At 40.7% G+C, this 23,338-nt stretch overlaps 4 protein-coding genes across 4 annotated transcripts in view; 2 read left to right on the forward strand and 2 right to left on the reverse strand.

Annotated features, from left to right (window-relative positions):
- Positions 1 to 7,490: 7,490 nt before the first annotated feature.
- MELLADRAFT_53626 (uncharacterized protein) lies at positions 7,491 to 9,619 on the reverse strand (the record flags this gene model as incomplete). The annotated part of the gene is made up of 9 exons (XM_007415406.1): positions 7,491 to 7,635; positions 7,762 to 8,130; positions 8,230 to 8,297; positions 8,385 to 8,463; positions 8,557 to 8,631; positions 8,707 to 8,820; positions 8,919 to 9,033; positions 9,139 to 9,388; positions 9,572 to 9,619. The coding sequence occupies 9 exons, from the start codon at positions 9,617 to 9,619 to the stop codon at positions 7,491 to 7,493; spliced, it is 1,263 nt and encodes a 420-aa protein (XP_007415468.1).
- A 6,826-nt stretch (positions 9,620 to 16,445) lies between these two features.
- On the forward strand, positions 16,446 to 18,631 carry MELLADRAFT_92540 (uncharacterized protein; the record flags this gene model as incomplete). Its single annotated transcript, XM_007415306.1, has 10 exons — positions 16,446 to 16,536; positions 16,600 to 16,836; positions 16,914 to 17,230; positions 17,287 to 17,457; positions 17,522 to 17,644; positions 17,705 to 17,851; positions 17,921 to 18,013; positions 18,072 to 18,137; positions 18,250 to 18,368; positions 18,442 to 18,631. 10 exons carry the CDS (start codon positions 16,446 to 16,448, stop codon positions 18,629 to 18,631), a joined length of 1,554 nt encoding a protein of 517 aa, XP_007415368.1.
- Positions 18,632 to 21,958: 3,327 nt separating this feature from the next.
- On the reverse strand, positions 21,959 to 22,711 carry MELLADRAFT_92541 (uncharacterized protein; the record flags this gene model as incomplete). The annotated part of the gene is made up of 3 exons (XM_007415405.1): positions 21,959 to 22,377; positions 22,441 to 22,520; positions 22,581 to 22,711. 3 exons carry the CDS (start codon positions 22,709 to 22,711, stop codon positions 21,959 to 21,961), a joined length of 630 nt encoding a protein of 209 aa, XP_007415467.1.
- Positions 22,697 to 23,338, forward strand: part of MELLADRAFT_111062 (uncharacterized protein) — a gene marked incomplete at both ends in the record, with an annotated part of 2,871 nt that continues 2,229 nt past the window's right edge. The window contains 2 exons of the mRNA XM_007415307.1: positions 22,697 to 22,861; positions 22,970 to 23,168. Of these exons, the coding sequence (XP_007415369.1) occupies positions 22,697 to 22,861; positions 22,970 to 23,168 (364 nt within the window). The remainder of the gene's footprint in view (positions 22,862 to 22,969; positions 23,169 to 23,338) is intronic.

The raw sequence follows: 23,338 nt of genomic DNA on the forward strand, positions 1-23,338 counted from the left end.
TTTTTTTGCAAAGCTTCTGAAGATAAACTTTGCTTGTATCAATGAGACACAAGGAAGTCACTTTGAACCAATCAGGTAAACTCACAAGTACTTTGAAAGTGAATTCCAGATCTTGAATTCCAAATTTTTCATATATCTTTAGACTTGCTAATGATGAATTTATAGAACCCATCTTGATCTTTAAGACACTTTCATTTTGGCTGAACAGATAGAGAAAGTCAAAACCTACATGCTCCTTTGGAGACATGAATTTATAAACATCAATGAAAAGAGGTTGAACTCATAAACAATTTGAGGATTAGGTGTCCAGACACCCTATCTTGAATCCTTTGTTTAAGTATCTTTAGTTTACCTTCTCTTCCTTCTATTGAAATTGTGAGATCACATAATGCAGTCTTCATTTACAATCAACCAATAATATCATTGATCATTTTCAGGGCATAGGTTGTGTGATATCTTAGTGATCAAATTTTCCATCAGATATTGAGAACTTGACTTGAATCCCATGAAATGAACAATGTGATCAAAGGTATAATCAAGGTAAGAAGAGTAATTGAACAACTTGGAGTGGTTCTTGACAAGAAAATAGTCTCAGGATAGAAATATAGATTCATGAGTGATTTGAACTCTTTGAATGATGAACTTCTTGGAAAGATATAATGGAATCAAAGTGATAGATGCAAACATTCAGAATCTCAGAGCTGATAAATACCATAAATGGTGATAAAAAAGTCAAGGTATTACTGAGACAGTCTTGACAGATAAGTTGTGTTCAGCTCAATCAAGAGATTAGTTTCTTGCAGTCTTTCATCTGTCCACCACATGCACATGTTTTCATGATCAGTCCATGAGCTATGTACTATATTTGATTTTGAGGTTCCAAGATGACACAATGAAATGAGGCCATGAACATTCAATGATACAAGTAGGCTGATTGATATTCTACCAAAGAAAAGGTGGATCTGCACTGATGAGATATAAATTTGTTTAGCTTCAGGTCCAGTGAGTTTATCCCTGCCACTTTCATCACATTGCTTCTATGTAATCACTCTGTTCAAATTTGATCTTACTTGCTTTCAATTCTTCATCCTCTTTCAAAATCTCACTCACCTGTGGACCTGTTCACTCATCACACACAATTGAACAAATGGCTTACCCCATTCAGGTTTGCGAATGGAAGCAGCAAATTATGTGTTGGGCTGCTTCTGGCTTACATGCAAAGTTTGTGCATGTCAAGCTTTGTCATCTCCCCTCTAGTAAACCTTTGTTTTCCAAATGGCATGAATTTTTTTGTCATTTTACTTTGCTAAATTGTTTGGCTGCTCGGTTTTAGACATTTCCAATCTCCCTTTGGTATCTGGACATATGGTCACTTTGCAAGTTCTTATGCTGAGCACATTTTCAGCAGCAAAATCATCTCATATTAAGGATGCTGATCATTTGGTTTCATCATATCATTCTCCAGTTATTGCTGATATTGTTCCCATAGGTGCCTGGACTCTGCATAAATGCATTCTACTGGTTCATGGCACACATCAAGCTAATGCACATATCCTTTTACACTATTGTTGCAGAATTGCCTTTGTCTATCCCTTCATGGGGGTCTTTATCCTTGTTTACCATCTATCTCAGCTTTGTACAACCACCATACTGCAAATCATTGGTAATGTATATATAGAATATGACGTTGTGAACACAAACATCTTATTACTCATCTAACAAAACATCAGCCTCAATGCCCAAAGAAAAATCACAATCTAAGTTGTCTCAATCATCAAGCAACTACAATGAATCACCTGACAGATTGTGTTCACTGACTAAGTCTCGAAATTGAATGACCAAAGCTCACTTGAAGAATGTGTTGCAAGTCAGAATATCACTTGCACACAAATTCAAAAAATATTGATCCTCAAACAAACAAAAAACAATCTCAAAAGTGGGATCAAGATACAAAAGAACAAAGACTTCAAGAATCTGCCTACTTGCTTCTCAGGACCCAAAGAACTTGAGGTGCTTGAAGGTGGATTCTCACCTCAAAATGAGAAAATTAATCAGGTATTTAGGGTATCAAATCCAGATTCATTTGATGACATGATAGTGAAGTCTTTTATCTAACCAGATCTCTATCATATTTGTTACATAGTGTGCAATCTGCATGTGCCGGTGGTACTATTGGATGGACATTGGTGCACTGTGGAGCCCTGCTCATCTTATTTTTAGAAGGAAGCAAAATCCTTTCAATGGGTTTTTTTGGTATTTTTTGCAAGAGGTGTATGCCCTCAATGCCCAGGTGATGCCTACATCCAGCAGAATGTTGGAACCAAATCACCAATGACCATGATATATGTAGTGTTCCTATTCCTTATTTCTTTCATGTGTTTTTGTGCATACTATTACTAAACTTAACAAGTCTTAGTGATTGGCTCCACTATTATTTCACTCAAAACCTTTTGTCCTAAACCTAACCATGTCTTGTATTGCCACACCTTATTTATCAACTTTGTGTTGAGATGGCTGTGATGGTTTTATTCATTCATCATTAAAGGTTATTTCACAAACAACTCCTTATCATCACAAACATCTATCTGGACTCACTTTGATCCTCCTTAAGAATATTTTACTGATAGTGTTCTCATTTGATTGTCCAGGAATCTAAGATTCCTATACAGAAAGCTAGTTTTTTGTGCCTGGCTGCCCTCAAAAATATAGTGCATCCACAAAATGATCTTTTGGGATTAAGGACCAACATTTATGAAGGTATATTCCCTATCCAATAGCTTTCCTTTTGCATTTTCAGTCTGTGACGTCTTGCACACCTAGTGAAAGAGAACTGTGTTGTGATTTGGAAAATCTGTGAGTATTCTCAAAGATGTTTTGTTCCTTTATGGGATTTTTGAGAATGACAACTTAATAAAATCAACCAAATCTGCAGAGCAAGATCACAATTTTGAGTATTCTTGCATTTTGCATGTGCAAACCCTGTTCAGCCCCATAGAAAGTTGAAAAATGTCTGGCGGATAAAGATGGTATCACTTACACCCCATGTGACTGTTGTTGAGAGACAACTCACGTCTCTCCGACCAATGTTTCAGATGTTGTGATACAAATCCTCCCTTGAGATCAACTATGTGAGAACAATATTGAATAGTTACATTCTATTGACAACATATCAATCAGTTCCTGAATATCACATTGACATTCAACAGCAGTCCTTGAATATTGAATCAGTACTCCCAAGCTAGTAGTTCAAATGATAATTCTAATCAAACTTAATTGATCATCTTTCTTTCTATCAACATATAATATGTTTGTTCCTTTTGTCCCTGAAATGCTCTCTTTTCCTCATCCAAAATTTATCAGAGGAAAAGAGTAAGCTGATCTCCCATTTATCCATTTTCACTTCTTTTATATGTTTCTCTGTTATGTGGTACTAATTTTGTCAATGGTTATTTCACCTGTGCCAACGCTAGTTCAATATGCTAAACTACGTGTTGTGCATTTCTTCTTTGTTATTTTATTTGTCCTGAAACCTTATAGGTTAGTTTATCAGGCATTGTGACATGAGGTGATAAGAGGCTCACCTCAAATATTTGTCACGGAGTATTCAGGTTTTCTCGATGATTTCTTTTGCTTTTCAACTGTAGGGCACAGATATTTGAGTTTGTTTGAAAAAAATCTGGATTTCTGGAATGCCTGTTGAGAAAAATCCCCAATACAATCTAATCATAGAAATCTTATACAAATTTGCCCCACCAAGCTTTTATTGTAGATGGATGTATAATATCTGGAATATCATAACAGTACTAACTACACCCTTGCATGGATCTGTAATGCTTCACCAATGAGCACAGCAAGCTGTAATATCCTAGCACCACAGCTCCACACAGGGATGTAGGTAGTACCATCATGATCTGCCAGACTTTTTACATCCATGTACAAGGTTAAACACAGTTTACTGGGAGATTCCATGTAAATTTCAAGCACTGTGAGATTGTTATATAGATTGTTTTCAACTGGATTTCTGGAAATCAAAGTTTTTTTGCAAAGGAATTCAAAAATTGTAATATCTTATAATTCCAGCTACCCACAGTAGGTGTGAACATCAGAATCTACCACAGATTAAGCATCTTAGTATGGGTATGAACAAAGTTGACACAAAAGAATTGTCAATTTACTCAAAATTTTGAGATTAGTCTGGAGGTTTTTCAGGCAGGTATTCCAAAAATTGTTTTGTTTGAGAAAATTCAAAATTGCAATATATTAGCACCACAGTTCCATACAGGGATGTAGGTGGTACCATTAGATTCCACCAGTAAATATCCATCTGTCTATGGGAATAAACCAGGTTTTCCAGAAAACTTTGGAACATAGTCAGAAATGCAAGTTTTTTTGAGCTGCATCACCAAAATCAAAGTTCTTTTTACAGAAACATGTAACAGGAACAACTCTGCCTTACAGCCCTGTGCAGATATGCGGGTAGTACCATTGGGGGCCTACAGACCTCTTCGATCTGTTTACCAAGATAAAGCAAGCTTCTAGAAGGATTGTGAAGGATAGTAACAGCTTGGATATTGTGTAGGAGAATCTCATAAAACTGGTATTCCAAAAATGAGACCTTTTTCAAATAAGTCTGGTATTTTAGTAGCTGATATCATGGATTTGTACAGGGGTGTCAAATGGGCATGACTGACAGAGACAACCAATCTCAATATCCAATCATCCAAAGCTCATTGTTTTTGTGGCATTCTTTTGTCAGAAGCAAATTTGCGTTCATTTTGTCCTTGACAGCTGTCTTCATGGGGATGCAGGCAGAATAATTGATATCTTTTGATATCCTGCAGAAATCCCTTGAAATTGATCTAAACTTATCTAAACTTTATCTGAAGCTACTCTAGTGAGCACACTCTGGCCAGCCAGCCACTAGTAGCTATCTGGGGGTCGTCCTTAATCTGATAAATTGACAATACAGCCAAAGGTCACTGGATATCTACATTTGAGTCCTTCTGGGGCTGGTAGAAGTAAAGAAATTGACAAACTTTGCTGGAGAATGTAAAAGCGTCCCGGCAGTGTGGTTCAATCACATATCAAGACCTGAATTGGAATAACTGATCACAGACCATAAATGTGCAATACCTTGGAGCTCATTGGTCATTGATCAGCATGTGCTCAGACACCATATTTTTCCATTTTGGTCTGGTGATGGATTGTTGCATGGAACCTATTGAAGTTCTTTTAAAATTCAAGTGAAATTACTTTGAAATCCCTGAAATTTCTACAAGTTTACTTTGAAAACTCATTGAATTCATGGTGAGTCTGACAAGTATCTGAGGACTGTGAGCTCATAGCAGTACCTGATAACTTATATTGCTGCCAGATTGCCTGAATTGTTGTTCACTTGACTCCTCTTGGTTGTTATTACACCTTGTCACACTGAAAACAGCCTTCTGCATTAGTCAGGAATCATGTAAATCTTGTAGTATCTAATTAGCAATGAATTAAATTGTTTGTGGACATCAAAGCATTGCTCAACAACTGAACGGTGTCTTATCTTGTTCATATAAATACTTGACATTTGATGTCAACAGAAGGAGTGACTTTCTAGAATGGCATGAGCATAGGATTTGAAGAAACTCTTTACTGTATAAATTATACTGTTGAATAAATCACATGAACATATCCTTAATTTCCTCATGACTCATTTGACTTGCCACTTTTGAAAATTTTCATTGTTCCTGCAGGATCTGGAATTCATGCCACTGTAGTTGTTCTTGTGGTGGAAAGAGTTCCAACATATGTTTATCTCATCCCAAGCATACATACTGGTAATTTCATTTTCACAATCTCTTTGTCCTTTAGGTTTCTGGACTCTGCATGATTCTTTTCATCTACCACTGATCATGGTAAGTTTTGTCCTGAATTTTACCCTCCCAATTGTTCTTCTGGTATCACCAAAGTAAGCTTACAAAGTCAAATTCTCTTCCGGTTGTATTCAATGATAGGCTTACAATCAACTTCACAGTCATGTCATTTCATGTCAATCTAGTGAAAAGGATCTATATTTGGACAATGAAAACCCTTATGATGATGTTGTTGTTGAGTCAGGAAAGTAACAGATGTTCATAGAATTCAAGTTTTTGTGATTTTCTGTTGGATGGTTCCATAGGAGCTTTCCGGGGTCCTACCAGGGGTCAGGCGGGGCAGTTAGAAACAGCCTTTATCAACTGTAGAGCAAAAGCATTGTGGACTCCCGGTGATGAGAAAAGCAACAAAGAATACAGTCAAACCCGCGCACATGCATACCCGCGCACATGCATAACCAGCCAAAATGCATATGTTTTGGTTTCCACCCAGCTGGTGCAGGCCAATTTTGTCATTAATTGCATAATTATGTCAAAAACCATAATGCATACTTCTTTTCAAGTCCCCAAAGTCATAATGCATGCCTACAAAGCGCCCCAGGATGTGTTTTTTTTTCATTGAACTCTGATCGAATCCTTTGCAAGTAGGATTTTGGCAACATCAGGCAGCAATGAGCCCTCTATGGGGTCAAACCAACCCCTAGTGGTGTTTTTTTCTGCGTCGAAAAAATATCTTGTCCTTTCACCCGCGCAAAATACAAACGTACTATTGCATAAACTCATACAATTTCAACAAAAACCCGTCATAATGCATATTTCAATGCATTTAGGCCTAAATGCATACAATATGCATTATGGGGGTTTATCCCTATTTGCATAACCCGCAATAATGCATAGCAAAAATTGTCTCCCCAATTTATGCATTAGCGCGGGTTTGACTGTAACGCACAATGACTGCGGCACGCCGATCATGAACGCTCATCTGGTAGGCTCGACATGCTGAGATGTCCGAGCGGTCTAAGGAGCTGGATTCAAGTGTCGCAACTTGCACTGATAGTGTTTCCCAGTAGGGCAACCTGCGGGGGTTCGAATCCCCCTTTCAGCACTTTCTTTTGTACTTTTGTACCCTCATCATTGGCAACCGCTGGAATCTTTCCAGGCAAAGCAAATCCTGCGATTACGAGGCGCTTCATTCAAGGTGAGACTTTGTATATGACAAGTACACGGTGTATTGACTATTGGCCATTGTTTGTTTGTTGCGTGGGAGTGAGCGTAGCAGCGTGTTGTTGCTTTTATCTCTCGCTCTCCCAATCTGTCAAATTCAAACAAACCACACGGGTGGTTTCACTGGGAGACTGAGGCATGGCGGGACTCTACAGCGTGACAATGGCAGTAGCCATGATCGTCGAGATCACAATCCTGATGTGGGTATTGGCGGCGCATCCCCATGAAATAATATGAACCGCATATACAAATTGACTCTGGATCACAAGATTATCAACAACAATACAAGCTTTAATTCCAGCCATGTTCTACGAAAAAGTGACGCTAAGAACTCTGGCATTTTTGTGGTCTACCTTCTCCGCAGAGATCACCCGATCACAAGGATTTCAGGTTGAAATTCGAGGCCCATCACTCTAACTCGTCAACAGGAATAACGATCCCGTTTGGGCCTTTAGTGATGGTAGAGTTGGGAGACCACAGCTGGATCACATTGTCCTCCGCAGCGGTCACAAGGTGCCATGGTTTTGTTGGACTCCACGCGATGTCTGTGGGTCTGGATACAAACAATGAAACAATGTGGAAGACTTAGTTAGTCAATATTCGGGAAGCGATATGTCTACAGCGACAATGTGAAACGAGGACAATGGGCTAGACTAAGATAGATGAAAAAGAGTCTCACCGTGCGGTGTGACCACCATGAATAAAGAGAAGCTCAGGTGGGCCATCTTCTGCATCGTCCGGGGTTTGTTCTTCGCCGATTTTGCTCAGATCCCAGATATTTGTGCGTCGGTCCGAGGAACCGGATGCGAGAATGGTAGGGTGGAAGGGAGACCAGGCCAGTGAGATGAGCTCATCAGTGTGCGCTGTGAGCGCGTGAAGTCGGGTACTGAGATTACGCAGATCCCATAGGTTCACACATTGGTCGCTCCCACCTGTCACAAGCAAAAAATCAGACTGGGGCGAAAAGGCCACAGTATTCACTTCGCCAGCATGGGCGTCCGCCACAACTTGAACGGCCTTATCAGATTCTCTATTGCGTGTGTCCCAGCTGTTATGCAGGGAAATCAAAAGTACACCAGGGTATATGGTCAGCTCCATGATACTGCGAGGATAAATTAATCATTCTTCGCACAAGTAGCTTTCTCACATTAACAGCTGCTTATCATCACCGACCGATGCAAACACGCTGTCTTTATGATAATGCCACGAGACATCCTACAAGTCGATTTGTTAGTCGAGACAGAATTGACCAGTGTTTATTATTGCAAGTTGATGCTTGGACAGATCCTAAAGAAACTCAACTGAAACAACCGACGAATGCCCCTTGTAAACTCGATAAGGTTTCAGCACGGGGTCGCCTTTGGTATAGGCTTCAATGTCCCTGTATTTTTGTTGTCACAGAGCAGAAAATGGTGACATGGGTTAGATAGGGCAACTGATGGCCAAGCGAGAGTGAGAGAGAAAAGCGATATACCAATGACATATTGTCTCGTCTTCAGATGAGCTCAATAGATGACCCGTCTTGATTGTGTTCCAGTCAAGACCGAAGCTATGAGCAAATCAATGTCAATTTTGAGCGACAACGTTCCAATCCATGCGACGTTCCTAAGTGACGGATACATACCCTTCTTTGGTATGACCTTGAAGAGTGATGTCGGGTTTGCAAATGTTATCTTTGGGCGGATCGGAAGGATGTTTAGTGCGATCAAATACGTAAACATCACCCATCACAGTCTTTCTAGATTATTGCGAGGGGTAATGGATGAAGAGATGAGTATAAGGGATGATCTGGTAGTAGACTCGAGTAGGGATACCATAATAGTCAGGGTGGCGTACGTGGCTATCAGATCAGGGTTTTGAGGCATATATCTCGCTCGGTTTACTTCACCAGTGTGAGGAATAGATTGTGTCACCTTGAACCTAGGTTGTGTGTCAGAATACGATCCAATTTCTGTTCAAAAAATCAAAGTAAGAGACGATATCATGTTTTTTAGTTAAGATTTCCTAAGATCTCGATGACCGGGCAATGCTTGGAGGAAAAGCGCGGGGTAATTACCGCCAGACTGTTCGTCATATTTATCAAGCTCCAAGTCTTCAGCATCCGGATTGGGCAAGCGGACATTGACGATATGCAGATAATTAGGTTCGCTATCTGAGGTGTGTGTTCCGATCAGGAGACGTTGATTGGAGTAGGATTTATCGGACGATAATTCAGAATCGGGAAACCATTGTGTGGTGAGCGTAGGCCAGTCAAGCGCGTGAGTAAGGACAAGGTCATAGAGAAAAGGTGAGTTCTTCTTCCAGATCTATAATTGAATTCAATCAAGGATTAGCCAAGTGTCGAAAGCTGAAAAATGTTGCCTGAAGCTTTCTTACCTTGTACTCCTCATTAGCGATCTTGGCGATTGCCTGTGATTTCCATTGGAGTCCATCTACAGTCAGTAATTGTGGTTTTGAGTAGGTAGAAATCTGAAAGAGAGATGACCGACCTGAGTCTCTTGTTCTTCGATATCAGTTTCCATTTGATGACTCGGCATTTGGACGTGTTTGACCTCAAAGGTTCATCTTCAAGACGCGGTCTATCAAACACAAAAAACTCGATCACCTCGGTACCCGGATGTTTCTAGAGCTCAACCCGGTGTGCAGCGGTACCGTGTCCAAATATCTTGCATTGGATTTTGTGCGCAAAAAGATTGTCAGTCGTCCATCCCGCGATGAAGTTTGCCACATCTGCATATGGACGTGCAGCATTCCTGAACATCGTAGGAGTAACTGAAAGGATAGGCCGTGAGCTAGTAGACACTGTCTGATGGTCTTCATTAGTAGGGCAGATGCGAGTCCTTGTAACTGGGACAGCAAAGAGATGGGCAAGGGGAGAGGCATCGTTGTTGTCCAATAAAAGCTGCATGAAGCCGTCGGCGGAGGCGAAAGCGTCAGGTACCGGGAATAACATAGCTTGAATATTGGCTGCAGCCCACCAATCCAACCATTTCTTGGCAGCAGGGAACAGCCGACACAACTCTTCAAACTTGGCCTCAAGATCCAGCTTCCCTGGTTCATCAGGTGGAAGCAATCCTCAACACTTAGTAACCCAAAGATTCTATGCAAGAAAGCAAGTAATTATCAGTATATCATAAATATTAATGGAGAACCATCAATTCAAACAAAACTGGACAAAAATCCGCTTCCAGCCATTTCTTGTGAGGGCGCGGGTCCAAAACCTCAGTCTAAAAGATCGCACACTCAGCATCTGAAATTCAAGGAGGCAGTCAGACGTCATTGTTGAATCATATCGAATTATGATATCAAGACCAGGATATCACAATCAGACAAATTCAATCTACATCAGAAGCTGTGATACAGATTGCCAACATTGGAATGACTCGTTTACTGAAACCACTGCAGACATTATTCGGGTTCCCCAAGTGGGCAGGGAAAAATGATTGGGAGTATGATTTGTCATAAAATGGTCTATCACTCCACACCTGAGCCATAACACCCACACTACATATGTGTAGCAGGCTCAGTGAATATGTGGTTATCATGTACATACAGTTCTGCTCAGTTATCTGCTCATCAGGACAAGTTATTCATATGTAATACATGCTGTAACTTCTTTCAGATTGAAAAAAGCTTCCAAAAGATTGACTACATACACTGACTCAATGTTTTGGTGTGATCTCATCAACTCAACTGCATGTAACACACTTTCTGTTACTAAGACATAGCTTCAACAATATTGCCTGAGCAGCTACAGAATTATATGTAGTGGATTTTTGGGAAAAAAATTTCAAAGTCGAAAAAGTTACATGTGGTATAACATGTGATTTATTTATTCTGATGGGCAAAAAACTGAGCAGACCTGTATGTACATGATAGACAACTATTGACTTAGCTTGCTGCACATATGTAGTGTGGGTGAAATGGCCCAGGTGTGCAGTATTAGATTCTTTTATGAAAAAATGTACTATTAATCATTTTCCTCTGCCAAATTGGGGAAGTTGAATGATGTTTACAGTGAACCATGAATGAGTACCTGTCCAGTCATTGATGTTCTATCAGCGATTCTTCTACACCACGAACCCAACAAAAGTTGAGGAACGGGTTTCAAGAGGTTTCAAAAAAACCTGGCCCTAGCTTGACCAATACCCGGCGCACACCGCGGCTGGACCCGGGTTTCAAGTGGTTTTCAAAGTACAGGTGATCAACCACTGCGAAAGCGGTTGATCACCTGTACTTTAATCATGCCTCGAAAATACGTGGAGACAAGACCTTGTTCTCCCCTGATTTAATCATCAGCGGATGCATTGCAGGTCTTAATCTGCTTAACCACGGGAGAGCCCATCTTTTACCCTCAAAGACCAGAGGAAGAAAATTCATCATTCCCTTTCCGAAGGACGAATTTATTTGCTTTCACATCTTTCAACCTGAGCGGCCACAGATGTCTGGACGTCAATTGATTGCCGAATGTAACTCTTCTCAATGACAACCAACATCACGGCTTAATCTGACAAAGGTTGACCCTCCCAGGTTTCACAGAGACTCTTCGCGGGCCAGGAGACATTGTCTTCACTTGTTTGGCGTGTCCTGGAGGCCGATCTCTCCAAGAGGAATCGATTCCCAGGCATTGTAAAACCAAAAAACATCTCAAATGTCTCAACAGGTGGAAGGCCGAACGTATGAATGCCACCACAACTGTGACCTTCATTGAAGATGATGTAATCGATGGTTCACATCCTGCAAGTGACATGGATGGACATCTTGATGATGACATCAACATGAACTCACCAAATGCTGCCTCACCGGAGCCTGATGTGGTCGAGTTTGATGATCATGAACGCGAACTACGGCGTGGCGCTGTCATTGATCTTTGGGCACGCGATCATTCAAATCTCTTCGCATCTCCAGCTCCAGATTCTGCTCACAGTGCTACAGACAGCAGCAAAGACACAAATCGAGCAGATGAATCGACGGATGATGGCTGGGAGGATGAGGATGACGACTTGAACTCAGAACAATCTGAAGGAAAGCATGCAAATAATGCAAAGTCATCATCCTGGGCACCTTTCTCAAGTTTGGAGGTTGGAAGCTTTCAAATTATCTTGAAGACTATTCAAATCCATCATCTGATTTGATCCCTTCAACAGCAAATCGTTGCTCTTCTGATCCTAGGTTCATCCAGAACCATCATGTCACTGCTTCAGTATGAACGAGTCCGCTCCTTTGTCAGTCTCTTGAAAGTAAAACTTCCAGCGTATAAAAGTCTCCAGCATGTGCGGCGAAAACTCAAGAAAAGATTTGACTTTGATGTCTCTGAAACTCTCAGTGCTTCGGGCAAACCATGCTTTGGACTCCAGATCAAGCAGATATTAACTCAAGTACAGATTTTCTTTCATATTTTCGATTTCAACCTTTGATTTGTTCAACCTTTGATTTGCATCGCTCATTGATATGGCTACTTACAGGAATTAGCAAATCCTTATGTGATGGATCATCTACATTTCATACCGGAATTACCAACATTAACATCAAAAATAAATCGTTTTACACAGTCAAAAAAATGGCGAGAGGAGCTGGATAAAGACATGCGGGTTCAGATGATTGAATCACCAAAGGGACACTTTTTCTTATTCGAGCCGGTTCAACTGGAATCAAAGAGAATCGTGATTCCTATCTTTTTCTATCGGATTGATACTCAGGTCTTTGCAAAATGTGTCTTTGCACATCAAACTTCTCATCTCGATTCCAAAGGGCATCAGCGCATCCGTGTAGAGTTTCCCTCTATTACGTGCTTTGATTCATCACAGCTATCTTCAATAAATGTGAAACATTTTGCAAGAGGATTGGATAAAATTGAAATCCGTGGTGGCAGATTGATGAAAGACCTCTGTGGAGATGTGATGTATCGTGAGTCATAAACATCTGTATTTATAGGTGACTGAGGCTGATCCAAACATGATAGAAAATATTGGGAATGGGACATGTCATGAAGTTCCAATACAAAATAAATGGCGAAAGAAGGCAGATGGCAAGTTAATTCGACATGTACCGTTGGTGTTATATTGCGATGATTTATCAGGAAATATTTCCAAGCAGTGGAACAAACACCTGGCATTTTATTTCACTTTGGCTGGACTGCCCTCAAAATTCGCCAATCAGGAATATAATTGTCATTTCCTGACAACGTCAAATACAGCAAGTGCTTTGGAGCTTGCTGATCCAATTATTGACTCGCTGAAGTAATTATTTCAAATTATTATTTGTTCTTTGATCAATATAATCTAATCATGCTTTGTTCTCAGTGAACTTACCACGAATGGCTTTTTTGCATATGATGATCAGTGCAAAGGAGAAGTCTTGGTTGTACCTTTTGTCCTCTGTCATTTGGGAGATTCGCCTATGCACGCCGAGGTGACTAACACAATGAATCCAACGATTTCCCTCACACCATGCCGAATTTGTGACTTGAGGGTTGGTTCATTGGCAGAGAAAAGATTGGTGAAATACATCAGCAACTTTGTCGGAGTTGATGAAAATGGAGATAAGGTGAGCTTGAAGATCTTGAGAGCTTTAGTCAGAGTCTTCTCAAAACCGTTTCTGTCTTTCTTTTTCTCTTTTTCCTCTTCCAGTTTGATTTACCAAAGAGAAGCTGGTCTCAAACAAAACAGCACACAAAAGCACTCTGGGAGTTGGCACAAAAGCCCGGCACGATCGGTACTTTTGAAAGTGAATCAGGAAAAGCTGGTATTCGGGACCAGCACGTTCTTCCCTTTATTAAAAAGGTTCAAGAGATGCGCATGCATCGAGGAGATCGACACTTTACAAATGAAGAAGTGACACAGTTCTGCCATGAACTTAACACCGAATTTGGAGAGCACCTATTCAATCCCTTTCTCAGGTTGAAAGGTGAATCTATCCACATTTTCTCAGACTCTACTCTCAGAGATAAAGAAACTAACCTTTTGGTGATTCCACACAGGATTCGATGGTCATGCAGATACACCCATCGAAATCCTGCATGTTGTGCTGTTAGGAGTGGCAAAGTACCTTCTTCGCAACCGAATGAAGCTTTGTTCAGAAAAAGAGAAGGAAGGCATATGGGGAAGGTACAGATCATTTAGTACCTCGGGCCTCAACATTCCTCCCATCCAGCCAAAAAGCATGATAACGCATTTCCAAAGCCTCACAGGGAAAGAATTTCGTACAGTATTGCAATCAGCGCCATTCATATTTTTTGATTGTGATTTATCAACTGACGAACGCGAAGCATGGACAGCACTATCTCATCTGGCTCCATTCATCTTCCAGACAGAAATTTCAAACATGGACTTGTACCTTGAGCAACTTGGACAGCAAATCGAAATTTTCCTTCTCTCGATTGTCAAGCTCTCGGCTCAATGGTGCAACAAGCCCAAATTTCATATGATGGTCCACCTCTCTCAATCAATCCTTCGATTCGGTCCAGCGTGCCTCTTTGCAACCGAAAATTTTGAATCTTATAACGGAAATACACGAAACTCGTCAATACACTCCAATCATCTGAGTCCAGGCCGGGATATAGCAAATTCATTCAATAATCACAGGCTAATCCGCGCGCTAACTTCTGGTTCCCTTTTATACGATAAAGTACTGAGATCATACATCGCAGCAAGTCCAAAAGTTTGTGATATATTCAAAAATAATGTCTTATTTCAGAAGACATTAGGCTACAATCAAACTTGGAATCAAGAAAACGATTTCAAAGTTGGAAGTAAGCATGGATTATTTCCTCATTGGTTAACAAATTAGCATTCTTATTCAATATTTATATTCTAGGAATTCATATTCTAGGAATTCATAAAACACAAGCCGAAAACCCTGATGAGTGTATCCCTAAGGCTATCTATGAAGCGTACAGAGCAAAGAATTGGAAGGTTCTAGATTCATTTTCTTTGAAGAATAACCAGCAATTCAAAGAGAATAGCTTTCTATCAGTGCGTAAAATTAACATCTCTCTCTCCGTTTAAACTTGGATTTTGAACCACGTTATTTGTCTCAATTTAAAGATCAATATACAATCCTCGGGTGTGCAATTCATAGGGAAAGTCGGAAGGATCTGGGCAGTAGGTGCCCAGAATCCTCAACAAAGCAAGATCGAGGTTTACAAATGCCGAGTTGGAGACGTCAGCAAATTTTATCGTATGCGGGAGATTGAGGTGACTCAACAGTGTTTTTGGGTCAATCCTAGAGTAAGCAACAATGTACTTTCTATTGTACTTTCTAATTCAATTGAAAATGTCCTTAGCTGACACGAATTGTATTGTTTAGGACATTGAAGGTGTGCTTAATGTGCAACACGACTGCCATAAAAGCAAATGCACAGTCAAACAGGAGCGACCTATCATGATTGAGTGGCGTGTGTCGAAGAATTTTGATCACATGGTGGTGCATCAGGATTCAGCTTCATTTGTCCTCAATTCAGGTTCGTTTTATTCGGCAGAACTCCATCGAAAGTGGGCCGGAATCACATTTTAAAAAGTATCACCTGAAGACTGGCGCTCTGGGATCAAGAGGGGAATGGCAAACTGGGAAGCAAACTTGAAGGAAAAGGAAGATAAGCAAGATAAACAACAGAAAAAGACAAAGGTCAAAAACCCTCCCGGCAAAAAGAGAAAAATAAAAGGTAAAGAGAGAGCAGTCTCAGAGGAAATGGTCTTCGAACCAGTGGCTGGCCCATCAACTGGACATCAGCTTTTGAATCATCATTCAATCTTTCTCTAACTTTGTTCAAATTGCGATTTCTTTTCATTTATCTCGTCATTTTGTTCATGAGGCATTTTTTGACTGTTCATTTAATTTCATTTGTACCAAGTTTTTTGATTTGAATTTATTTGTATTATATCGATTGATTTATGATTTTCTTATTTGATTTATAAACCAATGACCTCTTCCACCCGGAGACGCTGTTCTCGAAGAGCTCCTCATCAGAGCAAGAAACAACAAACATGCCTTTTTTTGCGCCTTTGATTGCAGGTTTCACAGATCAATCATCTGTGAATACTATGATTTCTTATCTGAATTTGATTGGATCATATTTATTTAATCTTCTTGACAAATAAAGACGTCATCCACCGGGACATGATGTTTTTGAAGAACTCCTCATCAGAGCAAGAAATGTTGAACTTGCCTTTTTTTGCGTCTTTGATTGCAGGTTTCCCAGATCGAGCATCTGTCACAGTGAATGACAGGTGTCGATTAACCCCTTTTTGTCATTTCGATCAAAAGGGTGACCTCATTCCTTTTTCATTTTCCTTTCCGACTCTTTCTCAACACATCTTTTTTCGTTTTTAGTTTTCTTCTCACTTGGCACTTTGTAATCCAACCATGCCTGCAAAAACTCGCACGAATCCATACGCCCTTCCACGACAAGCAAGTCCACGAGTTCCCAGTCCAACTCAAAAACAAGCAACACCAGGTCCGTCATCTTCAAATGTTGGTTTACGGAGCTCGCGCAGTCGCACTCGCACAACCTCCCGAGTCACAGGCAAACCGGCTTCAGTTGGCCGCCAGACCAAATGTCGTACTCCCAGTGGTTCACAGACTGTCATTTCAGCTGATCAAGACGGACAGAGCAAAGGCAAGGGACGAAAGGATTCCAACACGCTTTCGAATGCCTCTAAATCTCGACCAAAATCGAATTCTCCTGTATCCTCTCCAGCTGCTCCCTTATTCTTGGAAGATGATCTTGATGATCTCAACGGAGGAGGAGGTAATCGTAAGTCATTCTCATTCTATCTCTCTCTGTTTACTGTAGTCTCTCTTATTGATCAATCAATTTCAAACACCATATAGATGATGATGACGATAACGATGACGATGACGATGACTACAATCACAATGATGAAAATTCAGAAAATCACGATGAAGATTTCGACATTCAAAACAATAAAGAAGAGTCTGAGCATAGTAACAATGAATTCGCTGATCCAAATGAGGTTGATGATGATGATGCTGCTGCTGCTGCGTCTGGATCTGGAGAGAATTTGCCTCCTGGAGGATCGGCTTTGACTCCATTTCTCAATGGTGAACGCTTACGAAATTTTAACAAATTAGCAAAAACGGCTGGACTCAATGATGACTTTAAGGTCATGGGACGTGTCCTCTGCAATGTAAGTAACAACCACAATTATCTATGGCTCATCACTAATTTTTTGGCTTGATTCAGCTCGACGGGAGTGCAGACGATTTTACATCATTGAGTGTTGCCCTGCTATCGGCACGACAAGAAATCCGTAATTATCACGAGGAGGCAAATGGTAAGATTACCCAGTTGTTGGAGAGTTTAGCATGTTTAACAGCCCCAAAAGCAGGATGGACCGCGTCCCATGAGCTCAGGGTAAGTGATCTAACTTATCAGAGATTCTATCAAAGCCAAAGCCTGATGTTTTGATGAGTTTAAGCAAACCGCACGTATGATAGCCACTCAGTGCATAATCACGGGTGATGTGCAAGCATACACAGCCACCGCGAACAAGGAAGGTAGTCAAGAACATCTTCCTCGCTCCTTATGTGCGAAGCTAATGGTAAGCCGCTATTGTATCACTTTTCTCCTTTGTGATGTTGTCAAACTGATCTATGGGCAGGCCAAAATCCTTGATAATCCTTCTGAATGGAGAAAACGATTGCTACCAGCGCGATATGGGAAAAATCCGGACCCTGTGGACTCAAGAGACTTTCAAAAGTGGATCAACGTCATTTTGAAAGAGATCAGAAAGGACTTGAATAAGATTGTAAGTAATATTATTCATGAATTTCATATCCATCATCTTCACTCTTATCAATTTGTTTCGCAATTCCAGCTCCTCACAAACATCCACCTTCCCATCCGAGTTAAGAAGACCCCATCAAAGTTGAATGTGCCAACCATTGAGACATTGATTGTCAAGGCAAGTGTCATCTTTGTGTTTTGTTTCTTCTTGATTTAACCTCACAAGATTGTGAATATGTTAGATTTACGAAAGAGAGCATGATTTCATTGGAGGCAAGGTGCGCGTGCGTGAAGAAATTCTTCCGGGAGTAAATCATCTTCAAAGATCTTGATTTGCATGGCTTGTAAGTTTTCTCAAACCTCAAATTTCAAATCAAACAAAACCAAAACTGATTTATGAATTCATGGGTTCCAACAGAGAATGCAAGCTATATACACTGGGGATGGAATACACAAGACTATAGCAACAAGACCTTCTGGGGAGTCGTGGATGAAAAATTGGAGGAATTGCGTAGCAAGTCTGTTCGGTATCGTTATGCGTGAGTTTTTGTATTGATGTTGGTGATTGGAATTACTCGAGCATCCATCTTGATTATCTTGATTTTTCAACAGGTTCTTTCTTGAGGTTTTACGCCAAGACTTTGATCGATTTGATGGCGAAAGAACCTTTGCCGAAATCCAGAAAACCACCAAGTTCGAGTTGCCAACCGAAGAAGAAGTCCAGGCCCAAATACAGCACCTAGAAGAAACTCATGGAGCCAGAGTGGTACCAGCAGAGCTCGACCATACAGAAGCTGTGTGATAGCATTATCTAATTGAAGTCTGACATTGTTGAAGTATGAGGTATGTATAACATAGAGTTTTTTCATTTGGCAAGGTCTCTTTTGTCTCTTTTGTAGCATCTCTCCTGTATCATTTTTCTCGAGTCTCTTCTCTCTTCCATTTATGTATGTTTTTCCAATCAAGTTTCTATTGTAAATATCTTTTCAATTTTTATTGTACATATTTGTTTTCAATCAAACACGCTTTAGTTCAGCATCCATCAGCATTGCACTGTGCGCCTGCAAGCAAAATGGCAAAAAGAGAAAGATCCCCTAAGCCTGCGATCTGGACAAAAAATTGGGACCACCCCCGATTTTCCACCGCACTAGAACCAGTGAAGAACTGAGCTTGCAAGATCAGTTTGTCTTAGGTTCGGCAGGGCGCGTTCTGCATGCGTTTTGGCCTGAGCAACCAAGATCGGTTCTTGACCGGGGCTCAATCCTGGTTCAGGACCCGGGTTGGTGGGTTCGTGGTGTAGCATGTCTCCAGCTAGTTCAAAAAGATGAGAGATTTGCGTTAGAGATTATGACGTTGGCCTTGAAGTAATCTAGCATGAATATGATTTAGGGAGCAACATTTTTCCACCAACCCAATTCCACCGGATTATTGAGTGGAAAAACTACTTGGTGGGAAAATCTACGCCAGGGGGGTAAATAAAATTTTCCACCCAATTCAATTTTTTTGAAAAGGAGGAAATAAATTTGGTGAAAAAAATGGGGTGTTAAACCCGTGTACCCAGTGGGGATATGTAAATTTACACTTGATTTTTACCACCGGATAATACAGTGCAAAGAAATATGGTGTGAATTGATGAAGTACCCCACTAAACTGCAATTTTCCACCCAATGCATTTGCCACCTGCTTAATTAGGTGTTAATGAAAGGGGTGGCAAAATATAATTATACCTTTCGGAAGTGTAGTTTTCCACCCACTAATTACACCTGATTTTTAAAAAAAGATTTTTTGGCGACACCATCACACAATATTGCACAATGACCGTTTTTAATTATGCAAGTACAAACATGACAATGAGAGGAAAAAAAGGAAAAAACATAACCTAACTGTGCAAAACAAGAAAGAGATAAAACAAAACAAACTGACGGAAATGAAAGAAAAAGAAAAAGAAAGCAGAAACAAGACAATTCACTCGCAAAACAATCTGGCAGGTCAATACAGTAGAGAAGATGAAACATACAAAATCAGAAGCAGAAAGAAAAATAAAAAAAACCCAAGCTTTAGCCTTGTGCTTCCCTGCAGCAGCTTTGCCCTTGCGCCTCTGTGGGGCAGACTGGCGCTTGTCAGCCGCATTGCGTTTTTTGAGGGTTGGTGGTGGTGAAATGACTCCTGCGCATAATTGTATTGAGTCAATACAATGTGAAACATAAAAAAGTTATTAGACTTACGTGGTAAATCACTCTCAGAGGAACCCTCAGCAGGTTTCTCTTTGGCAGCAGCTTTTGCTGCAGCAGAAGCTTTCACAGCAGCAGTGGCCTTGCGCTTCTCGCCGGCTGTTTGGCGTTTTCAGCCGCCTTGCATCAAGTCAGTGGGCATTGAGAATGGAATCAAATGATGATGGTCTGGGAAACTGTTCTTCAAATCTTTGACTGAGTTGCCTATAGGTTTCCTTTCCTCTGCAAAAGGAATTCATGAGGATATCACCCAGCTGGTGTGTTCTTGAGGGCCAGCTATCTTAGAAACATCAGCCCCTATGATTTGTGCATTACGCACGTTTTCAGGTTCATCAAAATGCCCGGAGAGTAGCCATATCAGTCTTGACAGGAGACAATGGGAGACAACGGCTGTACAGCTTTCTGTACAGCGTGTCTTGATCAATCTGAAGCCTGAAGCAGTACCCCTGTGTTTGTCCGACTCGCAATCAACTCCCATCCAAGCTTGTCACTACCATTTTCTTCTGTGTTTTGCCAGCCAACCGGTTGAAATCTATCCCAGCAATATGGTAAAATCTTCAATTTGAAGATTTTGTCAAGTTTTATGAATGGTCTATCACAACGTTTGGAGAAAAGAAATGGAATGAAAAGTCAAAAGGAAATTACCGTTTGATTCAAAAGAAATATAAAAGAACAAACTCGGTTTGAGTATTTTGATCATTTCAAACCCAATTTTAGTTTTTTCAATAGATCAATCGATTAAAAAAACCAAAAGTTCGAAATGATCTTGTTTTCCACAAACTGATATCTTATGGTGGATGAAATGTCAGTGAACTTGCTGGAAGAGTTCAACTTGAATAGAAGAGTTCAACATTATCATAACCCCTCCATTGATTATCCATAAAAAGTAGCTATCAGACTTTGCATCCCTGGGTTGCATCTTACATTCTTGAGATGCATGTCTGTATAAGCTCTTTTACTGCTTGCATCTTTGGGTAGTGGTGTCTCTCAGTGTCTACTTGGTACTTAGTCTCTTGGTTGTCTCTTGGTTGTCCATTGTCTCCCATGAAGACTGATACACTTACGCTCCCAAAACGCCACACTTCCACAATTTCATTGTATTTTCTCACTACTTTGCACCAGTAGTGAGCACCCCATCAAGAGCCTTGTGAAACCATGTGATAAGAACAATTTCCTATCATTAAGTGGGCTGGCCACACTTGATCCCCCATGAAACATCTTTGATCTTCACCTACCATTCCACTAAATTAGTGGACAAGAAAATATAAATGTAATGGAAGTGAAGTAGTTTCAGTGGTAATAATTTTACTATTTTTTTCAAACATAATACAGCCATATTCATAATTGATGAACACTCAAAACAAAACCTTTTGAAAGTTTTGTGCTGTACCTGCCTACAATTTGTGTTGATCATTCAAAAAGTTTTTTTCAAATGTTCATCAATTATGAATACGGCTGTAGGATCATCCGGTGTTTCTTCGATGATTGGGTGACATTTCCAACACACCTGACCAGTCTTAGATGTAATTCCGGTGGCAATCCACTCGTTGATTAAAGAATCAACCTCTGAATACGAGAGAGATGTGTCCTTGAACATGGCAGACGTTACTCTGAAAGCTGGTCTGTTGGAAGTTGATAAGAGGTTATGGCCTGCGTTGATAGGACATACCTTAGTTCTAGTTACAGGCATTGAGAACAAAGGTAACATCTTCAGTGAATTGAGGATTTCATCTATGATTCTGTTGGCTGATGCGAAAGCGTCGAATTTGAAAGAATCCGGTCTGATACGTTGAATTGCTTTGTGCAATAGGTTTTGACCTCGAGTCAGGACATTTTTGATATGATCTGCTTGAGTAATCTCAGCCTTTAGCCGTTGGGTGAAGTGGCACATTAGGATGTCAATTAAGTTTGTCCCGTTGACGTGTGTGTGAACATGAAGCACAAATTCCAGCTTGAGAATTTGTTTTGGAATCTTGAGTTTCTTGAGGTGGATTACAAGTTAAACATGAATAAATCGATTGTCTCAATGGTCCAAGTGATCTTGTACACCGTGTACAATCGAATGGAAGTACTTCTGCTGCTTCAGATTCTAGTGAAGATTGTTGAATGAGTAAGTCAGGAATCGTTACTTCTTGTGGTTGACTGATAGTATTGGTACTAGCGCTTGCAGTGGGAGAAGATCGAGATGTTGATTCCTTGTTCGCTGTTTCTTCATTCGGTGGTAAGTTCGATGACATTTCTATACTTGACTCATTGAGCCAAAGTTCAAGGAGAAATTCTTTTTGGATAGTTTGAGTGGTAATCAAAGCTTGACTGTCTGTGGCGAGAACATTCAATACCCGAGCGTCAGCCTATCCGATTCCTGCATATCCGCACTGACAAGGGCCGGCCACAGCCGGTCCCGAGTACCACCTCTTTTTTCGGGATTGGTTCTCCAACGCGCTTTGACATTCTATCCAGCTTTGCTTTCAAGCCTTGAAGGAAACGCGACGTTTAAATGGAATGACCAACTTTACAAACTTGAAGTCATTCCAGTGCTCCATCTCGGTCGCCACAATCGACACCTTGACGCGCTTGTCAGCCTGTGCTTCACGAAATTCGCAAGCGGTAGCTGCACCAACGGTTCTACTTTTTGGATGCAGGGACACCATTTACGCAGTGGTGTTGACACGGCTAACAGTTGCATTGGGTATCAATCTGGGATGATTAGACGGTCAACTGGTTGCTGGAGACGCGTGAAACTTAAAGTGACGACTCGGAATCGTGGCCGCGATGTTTGGTCCAGATGGAAATTGCCATCAGTGTGAAAGGGATCTAATTGCTACTTGGTCAGTGCAATAAGTGAAATCGGACGGCACACTGCTAATGTGATCTGTTTGACGATTTCAGACTTGAACTACTTATTTCAGTCGAATGCTGAGCGCACCACCCGCACGAAAAAATCCATTGTTTTGATATACGAACAGGATTTGTGGGCTGGGGATGAATTGAGTAACAGTTGCATTGGTAATCCATCTGGAACAATTGGAATGACAACTTCTTGCTGGAGACGCGTGAAAGGGAAGAGCCGCGACGTGGTTGTTATTTCTGGTCAAGATATAAATTTTGGTCAGCAACTCAAGTGCACTGGTGGACGTGAAAAATGATTGGTCAGTGCAATGTGTGAATTTTCACGGCACACTGCTAATGTGATCTGCTTGATGATTTCAGATTCGAGTTATTTCAGTCGAAAGCTGAGATTTTTCAGTTCGTGATGATATTTGATCATCAAAAAGACT

Source organism: Melampsora larici-populina (assembly GCF_000204055.1).
Source record: "Melampsora larici-populina 98AG31 unplaced genomic scaffold MELLAscaffold_50, whole genome shotgun sequence".
NCBI lineage: Eukaryota > Fungi > Basidiomycota > Pucciniomycetes > Pucciniales > Melampsoraceae > Melampsora > Melampsora laricis-populina.